Here is a 10000-nt window from a genome sequence, read left to right as displayed (position 1 = left end):
ATGGGGGGATTGGGAATTACCATAATCATGCTGGCAGGCTCTGCAACACACCAAGGTCACCCTGCTTCATCAGTCTTAGCTCGGTTCAGTGCCGAGGGAGTACATCAGAAACACAGGACCAGACGCTTTACACTTCACTGGGGGTTTGAACACATACAATACTCTGCTATCCTGCATAGCTTGGCAACAAACATAGAAATCTGACCTTGTATTTCTTACAAACCACAACAATAGTGCACCGTCACAGCCACACACTCTGCTAGCAGACCTTCAAAGTCAGACTGAAGCAAGAAATAATTGGCATTCACATGGCAACAACAACACACACACAAAAGCAAAGCCACCCCTCATCTCTCAAGTCTTGGAAACACTTCCTGCTCCCCACAAACAATCCAGGATTCACCTACAGCCAATCAGATCGATGCGCTGTTTAACACGTCTACACCGGAGCTTGCAGTGAGTCACAGCCAAAGTCAAAGAGCCAGACTAAGTCACATTACTCCAGGGCATCAAGAGTGATTAATTCAGCCTCAGGTTGTGATGCTTTCTCTCTTTTCTCCTGTCTTCCCTTGTCTTCTTATCTCCATCTCTTACTCATTAATTGTGTTCAGCTGCTGATGCAGCTGATGCAATGTGAAGGTGTGGCAGCGCCCGCTTATCCGTTTGAACTTCTCTCCAACAATCCCAGCTAACCTCAGACAAACTTGAAACAGGCTGCAGATCAAGTGCTACAACTGTGCATTGAGTGGAGAGGAAGTAAGTTTTAGCAGTACTTTGAATCAAAAGTGTAATACCAAGTGCCATTTAATGTAGTGAACTTCTGTATTCTACCCGAGGACTAACTGAAAAATGGAAATGGCATGAAAGCTAATTATTAAATGACTTTCACTAAAATTGAGTTTAAAATAAAGATACACTCTAAATGACCAATCAAGTCAATAAAAAAGAATATTTTGAAACCATAAAATTCAAACAATTCATTTTAATTTATTTAATTCCACCCCAGAGCTATATTCTTAAGGCTTTGGGGCATAATAGGATATCACAGAACAGCAGAACTAGCAGCTTATGTGCCTTGACCAAACATGAAACAAGCAAAATGGAAGATGGCAAAGCAACTTTTGGCCATGCATCAAGGTTTTCTATTCAGTAGCAGCAGATATAATCAATTTACCCTGCCTAAATATGTACACTATGCTAATTTAAAGTATCAACCTGGCAACTAATAAGAATATGAAACCAGTGTGGAAAAAGTCTTAGGATATTCAGTCATTTACTGACCAAACAGTCTCATACGGGCTTGAGAGAAGAATAACTCAATTGAAGACAGGTCTCAAAGCAGCTAAATCAACCCTATTGCAGTCCTGTCTGATATCTCAGGAATATTAAGCAAATGCTAAGGGATTATAAATGAAATGTGACTTGGCAAGGGGCTTTTCAGTAATGCTGACAATAATAACTAGCTTGCAGCAATGAGGTTATACCAACAGGCAGTCACTGATCTGGTTTCCATTACTAATTCCAGCCAGACCACATGCCTCTTTCTTCCTTTTGAACAAGCAGTGTAAGCACTGTGATTTCTAGCCTTGGAGTTTACAGGCTCTTGGACACAAGGAAAAGAAAAGCCTGCATGCTTTGCTCAAATCATGGGGTCTGCTTGTAGGAGAGCCAATATGAGATAAGACAAAAGCTTCTCAGTCAGTAAGTGACCAGGTAAAGCCTCAGTGCTTCTGTTTCATGTCTTTAGGGGCATATCTAAGATTACTTTCTTTGTTAATTCAGAAACCTTTGTGTACCAAGTATTCATTTAATATAAATTATTCAACTTTTCCCAAATACCACACTATGGCAATACAGTATCTGATTAGAGGTACTTAGATAATCAGCAGAACTTTTTTTGTTACTTCAAAAGTATAAAGTATTTAGTGATCAACTAGATAAATAAGAGAAATATATTCCAGTAATTTCTCAATTTGCAATGTAACAATTATTTTTGGTTTTCAACCTTTGTAAAATATATATGAAGAAACTGCCTTGGACTAAAGGGGGAATTATTAATATTTCTTTTGTTTCTTGATATTCAAAATAAAGAAGTATAAAATTAGTATTCAAATTAGGTGACGGGGAAAGTAGTTGAGGGCCTCTTAGCAGCAAAACATAACATGCACAATACCATCACTGCTATCAAAATGTTCCATGTAACTGTGACTTCATGATCTGTAGATGCATTTATATTAACTACAGTTTCTACTCTTTTATGTAAAATCTCAGTACAAACCAAATAAAATCGGAAAAATCATCACAACAGTGTTGTCATGGTGTGGTGGAATAGAAATAGCACGGTCCAATCTGTTGGTTAGTTATTTTCTAGGTGCTGGCTGGATTTTGCTGCGGAGAGAAAGCAACTTCTTTCCTCTATTGTCTATTTCATTTACTGACTATCTGAGTTGAAAAATAAATGAGTCAGAGGTCTGCTGTCACATTCTATGTGTGTATGTACAGCACATGATTCATCTGTCCTTAAAGGCATATATGTTTCCTTCTGTAGATTTAAAATGATATTACTACCCTTTAATTTAATCTTTCCTGAAGGTGCCTGTTTTAAGATTGTACGTTACTATGCAAAAAGCAATACGTAAATCCTGCAATCTTGGAAAATAAAATATTTAAAGTTGAATTGAACTGAATTGGACATATGTTAGCTGCTATTTTAGGAATCTTGTTTCTGCATGTCTAATACCAAATAATCTATAGAAATAAAAAAAATATTTTAATAACATTTATGTGCATCTCTCCATGTCCTCAATCAGTTCATACTGAGTATGTTATCTTTGCGCAACATATGATTTTCTTGCATGTATGTTTTGTGAGTTTTATTGCCAAGATGTAGACTGAAACAACTAAAATAACTATTATTACAGTAAGTATGACCATTAAGGATCATTTGGTCTATTAATGCATTTATGGATTTAATATCCAAAAGTTTTTAACTGAAGTTAATCTACAAAAGTCACTGATTGCACTCAATAAACATACCGTACTTGTGTCTTTAATAAATGTAATCGGAATATTTTATGTATATATTTGTTTTCAACGACAAAAAGAAAGGAGAAATTGTGGAAGAGCTAGAAAAACCACACTGTAGGACTTGTGACACACAGTATTATCTCTTCTTTCTTTATTATCCTCCTTTCTTAGTGGCTTCATGCTTGATTACTTCTGCTTTCAAATCCAGTGTGATATCATGAGCTCTTGGTGAGACAGCAACACATCCTCTTTCAGCTAGATTTGCTTGACAAAAGTCAGATAATTCAGAGTGAACGTTTTACAGTCGCTACATGCTGTGTCATTTAGAGATTACAGAATATCTACTGACAGGTGGCACACAGGAGAGAATAAATGAATAGAATGAATAGTACAGCATGTCAAAACTATGAACTCAGTTGCAGTTTGATATGTAAGTTGAGCATTCATACTTCCAGCACCTTTCACTCTTCAAAAAGGCTGTGGAAAGTTCTGGTTAGTCTAAAACGTGAGGTGTTGCAGGAGGTAGACACCCTGAGGCTCACAATAGGATGTAAGAAAAATACAAGGTGTTCTGGCACCTGTTGATGTCTGGGAACACAAAAGAGTCTGAGGAGTTTTCAGCCGGAGGGAATGAATTGAAAGAAAGAGAAAAAAGAAGGTAGATTAAAAAACAAACAAAAAAAAAAAAACAAATCCCTGCATCTTTTCTTTAACGTGGAGGAGAGCTGATACTTTTCACACGAGTCAACATTTAGCATTCATCTTGCCAGCGAGGGCTGGAATCCTGAGTGACGCTGTTAAAAATTTCCTGACACAAGTGTAGCACTTCATCCGCTTTATACTGCAGCGCGACGAAGGACTACTGAGTGGATGCAAAATGATCAAGGACAAGGAGCATGGGCTGAATGACGCTGTCAAAAAGTAATTACAGAATTGTTCCTTTTGTCAGCACACATCCAAGGACAAAGTCTCCAGTGTCGAACATTCCTCCCAAAGCGCACTACAATACAGGACTTTTGGAACAGCATCCACATCAGACTTTATCAAAGTCCATATAAGTCCATAAAGCACCGTATATAAAGCACCATATCGCCCATCTAGATTAAACTCTCTATGACTCACCTTATTTTCAACAGAACCCCCACAGAGATGGGCATTCATGCACGTAAAAATGTCTACGACTGTGACAACAGTTTTGCACTTGTGAAATTCAAGTCATCTTTAAAAACAGAGATATTTCTTTTGGCTTTCAAAAGGCGCCAAGCAGTGCAGAAATTCTTGCAGCCTGTTGTTATGGCAAACACATAAAGGCACAATACCTGGAGCATGGTTGCTTTATAAATGCACCCATCGAGGGCAACTATAACTTGAAAGCTCTGCTGCCTTACAACAAAAATAACAAGCAATGTGCGTACACAGCCAACATGATTGAACTCATGAGCGAGAACAAGACTGCATGAATATAAACATGAGACTGCCACGGGCAACAAACAGGAGGGAGAAAAATCAAGTGAAATCTGAAGCATAAGGTGATGTTTAACAGCCATCAGCAGTCAGAGATTTGAGTTTTGAAAAAACGGGAAAAAAAAAAAAAAAAGGAAAGTGAGAGACCGGGTGCACACACTCAGATATGCTTATTTGGAATATCACTAAACTGAACAAAGGAAAGGCTGATGCATCACTGTTATAAGGAAAAGTACAAATAACAACTTGATGGACAGAAGCATGCAACGAAGTCTGGGATGTCCAGCTCTAATCGTCCAAGGCTGCCATCCTGCAGATTTTCCAACACACCTGACTCAAATTAAATAAATCTCTGTAAGAGCTTGTTGCCAAGTTCTACACAACCCTGTTAATGAGCCATTCATCTGAGTCAGGCGTGTTGAAGCATGGAAACAACATGGCTGGAACTGGACATCCCTGCACTATGCAAAAAGTCAAAGCACCATCAAAATCATAGCAGCCTGTCCTGAGGCAGACATATGAACACTAAATTGTGTTGATCTGAATTGCAGCTTTCTGTGACATATTAGCCTGGAGCAAAGCAGTGGTTTAGCAGACTGATGCTGCCAGCCATCAACACAGCCATGCAGCTAAAATGGTTGAAAACTGCAGCATAAAATGAATCAGAAGATACAAAGGCAAGAGCCTTTGTTGTTTAACTGTCTGCTCATACAAAAACTCAGTAGCATTTCTCATCGGTATCCTAATTCCCATTTTGAAATATGAAACAAGAGCTCAGGATTTTTTTTTTTTGTGTGTGCTCTGAGAGTAAACATGTTTATATAGAAAACAAAGATATTTTGCGACATAAAAGTGTATTTTCTTTGAAAAAACAAAGCCAAGCTCGACCTGACAGGCAGAATTGAAACTCAAAACCAAATTACTGCTGAATAAAATGAAGGTGATAATTACCTGATGAGTTTTTACTGATTACATGTTGCTTAAGGAAGCATTGATGAATTCCAAACGCACAGTTTCAGATCTTATGTAACACACATTCAGTTCCTGATCACGACACATAGCACCCTAAGTACAGAATTCAAAGCCAAACGTTTCTAACTCTCAGCTCAGGGGGTAAAAATGTCACCACATATGATCTCCTCGCTGCTTTATTCTCCTTCTCGATTCCTGCTGCAGCTTAAATCTCCAAACAGCATCTCAAACCGCACTTACGCTAATTCTCCAGAGAGAGACCCTGCATTACTCTCCCATATTTCCTCCTCTAAGTCCCACACTCGCTTGCTTTCCCCCCTGTCATCATTGCTGAAAATAAATCAAAGCTCCAATAATTCATGAGTGTTAAGAGTGTGTTTTCATGCAAGTGCGTAGAGGGAACGAGCAGGGGTCTTTTTTACAGAAGGATTTTTGAGCAGCTTTAACTCCATGCTCGTATGAAGGCAAGGGACAGGAGAGGAAAGACGGAAAGAATTAAGTTTTCTTTAGTCAAAGGAAGAGAAAAGCTTAAAAATCAGGTTTCTCAAATTAGATGAATATAATTTAATATGAATATTCCTCTCAAAAGGAAACGAATTATGGTTAGAAAAAAAGTCACGAACTTCGTGACCAAAAATGCTCCAGTGAACAAGACAAACACAAACGATACAACCTCAACAAACGTAATAACGTTCATGCAAACAGGCGCTTTTAAGAGTAAGAATTTGCTTATGTAACAACTTCAGTGTGGGTTTAAAATCTAAAACTGTGCTGCATTTAATTAGTCTGAGTTTGAACTCATTTACTTTCAGTGATAAAGAAAATGAAAGCAGAAAGAGAAGAGAAGAAAAGTAGAGATGAGTGTTTGTTGTTTAGTTTGAGGACATGACACAAACAGGTTCTGTTGCTCTGTGGTGTTAGTGCCACAAAAAGTAGTTGCCGGGTTTTATGAAGCAAACATAAAATGTAGTAATACACTTTCAGCTCAATAAATGATAAGCAAAAAGCAAAACACTTTTCAGAAAATGCCTCTATAAACAATGGTAAAGAAAAGTAGGTCAGTGCAGATTGACTGCAGTCTGAAGGAAACACAGAGGAGAACAGAATAAACAGCATTTTCTGTTTAGGTTGCTGTTTAAATGAAAGCTCATAATGCACTGCAAATCAACTAAACTGTGAGATGGTTTTTCTACAATATCTGGATTATGTGAGACAGTGTAGTAAGGTTTATGAAATCAGCAAGAACATGTGTAATCAAAGTTGTTTTTCAAATTTATTTTTAAAAAAACTAACAACTGTAAAATGTGACATCTCACTCATTAATTATCTTAAAACTATAGCTTTCATCTCACAAAGATAAACTGAAGCATAATTTCTTTTTCTTCTGTCCTTATATGGTTGCAAGTGTTACAAAAAAAATAAATTAGTAGCTAATCCAAAAGTGTCATGATTTTCCAATATCAATAACAAGAAAATTACAGGTCCCATAGGCTCCCTCTCGACAGTGCTTGGTAACACTCTTTATGAGCCCATCGTTTATATCATAGAAACCTTCTCTAAAAAAAAAAAAGCACTCACCAGCCAGAACTCCCGCCATATAAAGCAAACTTATTCGTAAGATGCCGTGGACCATCTCTAAAGGAACTCCAATCATCAGCTGCAGTAAAGCATTGAATCCCAGCTGCTCTAAACTGCATTGAGAGCACACAGAGAAATAAGGGCGATTTAGCCGTGTCTGCATTAGCAAACTGAACAAGTCCTGTAGAAATCAAGCAGACGTGTGTGGAGATCATGAAACATACCCAACATGCATGAACATGTAGCTGAAGAAGCGCCACACTTGTGCGCGGTGACCGGGGTGGTAGACCAGCGGGCTCTTCATGAAGTCAGGCTGATAGGTCTGCAGAACCCACTTGTTGAGCATGATGCCGTAGCACATGAACACAATAATCTGCAATACAGACACAAAAATGACACCAGCTCTACCTGAAAAGCTCATTATTTCCATTTTCCGCAGATTGCTGGGTTAAAAAGATTGTGAAAACTGCCTTGCAAAACAAAAGCCATTGTGCTTCATGAAAGACACGCTACGCCTTTTTTTTTTTGTCTGTTTTGTGTGGCTCAGCTGATTCTTATTGGACTTCTGGAGATAATTACTGCCAAGAGAAAAAAAGACACATCTGGTTCAGTTCCATTAATTTCTTTTCATAGAATAATGAGTCATTGTCTCTGTGAATTAAAATGAATGTGAACTGTTATTATCATATTCTCATTGTCGTTACAGACCATTCAGAGCCATTTTGGAGGCATTATAAGACCACTTGGCTTTCTTTCCTAAGAATTATGATGATTTCAGGGGAAATGATGACGTTTTGTTACAAAGCTGTGGGTTATTTTTACTGCTTAATCTGTAACTATTCAACGGTGGCCTGTGAGGCCCTCAACGCACGAGGTTCTCTGTTTCTCTTTCTCTCGCTGATTTCTAGAGCTGATTCCGAAGTCAGTCTCCGAAATATCTGACTAAATGTGGGTTTCACCTTGAAGGAACTGTATTAAATGCAATCACTAAGCCCCTGGTTCCCTAAGGGCTTACCAGTTTGCATTAAGCTCACAGTAAAATAATTTGATCAAAGCAGAAAATCTTTTTCAGAGGGTGTTGGGCAAATGACTACAAACTCTAGAGGCTTGCAGCACTGCACGCATGAGAAAAGAATTTTTAAGAAATACTGAAATGAGTGGAAATAAATTGTATTATTGCATTACATATAATCAGATAACTATAACATGTACGACTAATTACCTACAAGAGTCTGATAATGTGATGCCCTAACCTGAACAATGGTTACAACAGCGATGAACACAGGCGGAGGACACAGGCGGTTTTGGTGGAAGTACCAGCGTCGATCCGTCTCACAGGGCAGAATCTCATAGGCCACATAACGGACAAAACGTTTGTATAGACCCAGCCCCGTCTCATCCAGCAGGATCTCCCTCTGCAGCGTGCGCCGGCCATTAGCGATGGCCCGTCGGAAACTGCTGGAGCGCTTGCTGCTCATCTGAGTGAAAAATTAAAAACATGCATGTTTTCACTTTTAATTTAGAAGTTTTTCACTGCATCAAACTAAGCAGTATATTTAAATATCCAAGATTAAACTTGGAAACCACTTGTCAGTGTGGGATCTGGGACTTGTGTACGAGTTTGTCTTTGTCCTAAGTAACAAACAAAACCTGTGAAAGTTCCCCAGCCACATTATATGTCATGTAACTTCTAAAAGTTTTCCCTGTGAACCAAGAAATAGTCACCCAATCAACACACAACCCACCAGGAAGCTCAGCTTGTCTTTTTCACACCTTAGTTTTTCTGTCCTTCAAACAAACAAGTGAGAACTTGGTAAAAAAAAAAAAGTGCACTATGAAAGTTTTTCTGAATTACTTTTGTTATCCTTGGACAGAACAGCTGGCCACTAAGTTAAGAAAGATAATTATACTGCAAAAGTTATGTGTTTTACCCAACTAGTTTATTGGGCTTTTAAGCGATTACCACACAATCCTTTGCTTAGCTTTAAAGAAACCTTGTAAGTTATTTACAGTGAAGTCTCATAAATCAAACCCAAAAGGTCCTTAAGACTATGGTCAAATATGAAAAAAAAAAAAAAAGGTTCGGTCTTTTGCAATGTGTAGATCATCTGTGCATCTAATCATCGTTTTTAAAAATGATGAACTAACATTCATGAAACATTGATTACATGAAGAACAGCAGGGGAAATGCTAATGGTCCTATAAGCTAATGTTTTATAAAGTCACTGCATGCAAATCTTGTTCATTACAATATCATGTGCCCATTTTAATGGATTATCATTTCATGTCTTTTTTTTCCTGTTGCATGTGTAGATCAAATATAATCATAAATAAAAAATAAAAACAAAAACTAAGTGAAGTCAAAAGTACCTGGGAAAGTTAGTCTTTCATAATGATTAATAACATTTTTGAAGTAGCTTTGCCTCTACGCAACTGGGAGCTCAAGTGTTTATTCTTACTAAAGCCCTAATCAGGAGGTAAAAACAGTATTCAGTGCTTAATTAATTTGTAATGTGTGCCAGAGTTACTACTGGAAGAAGAAATAAATGTAATTTTTACTCATATTTCAACAGCAGATCATTTTTTCATATCAAAGTCGTTCTTTTTTTTTTCTCTCTCTTGTCCTGTCCAGCATCTTGACAGCAGAATGATGGCCTGGCTGCCGTGTGGTGCTGAACACATTTACTCTTCCAAGAAATCAAAGCCATTCATACGCATGTTAAACAACCTGCCCTGCCATCACATTTTGGCTGAAGAGAGTTGGGAAAAAACGTTATTCTTAACGTATAGGTGGGTTTTGATAAAAACTAAGTAGAAACACGGCTTTCGGCAGAGCTGATTTGTGTTCAGACATAAATGGGTTGCTGACATCATTCTGCCCTTGAGATGCAATTCTTTGTTTTCAAGAAAATTTTCCATGAACAAAGTGTGTGACTGTGAGTGTGTGTATATACTTGAA

The 10000-nt window shown here is 37.9% G+C and overlaps 1 protein-coding gene across 2 annotated transcripts in view; it reads right to left on the bottom strand.

The window, feature by feature from the left end:
* rhbdl1 (rhomboid, veinlet-like 1) overlaps window positions 1–10000 on the bottom strand; it is a gene marked incomplete at both ends in the record, with an annotated part of 47571 nt that overhangs the window by 23449 nt on the left and 14122 nt on the right. Inside the window, 3 exons of one of the 2 annotated variants that reach the window (XM_079261291.1) lie at window positions 7042–7154; window positions 7266–7414; window positions 8295–8519. In XM_079261291.1, coding sequence (XP_079117417.1) covers window positions 7042–7154; window positions 7266–7414; window positions 8295–8519 — 487 coding nt within the window. The remainder of the gene's footprint in view (window positions 1–7041; window positions 7155–7265; window positions 7415–8294; window positions 8520–10000) is intronic. The other variant, XM_079261292.1, reaches the window with a different exon arrangement.

Source organism: Telmatherina bonti (assembly GCF_933228915.1).
Source record: "Telmatherina bonti genome assembly, chromosome: 21".
NCBI lineage: Eukaryota > Metazoa > Chordata > Actinopteri > Atheriniformes > Telmatherinidae > Telmatherina > Telmatherina bonti.
The sequence above is the reverse complement of the archived record's forward strand: the minus strand, read 5'-3'. Positions and strand labels throughout refer to the sequence as shown.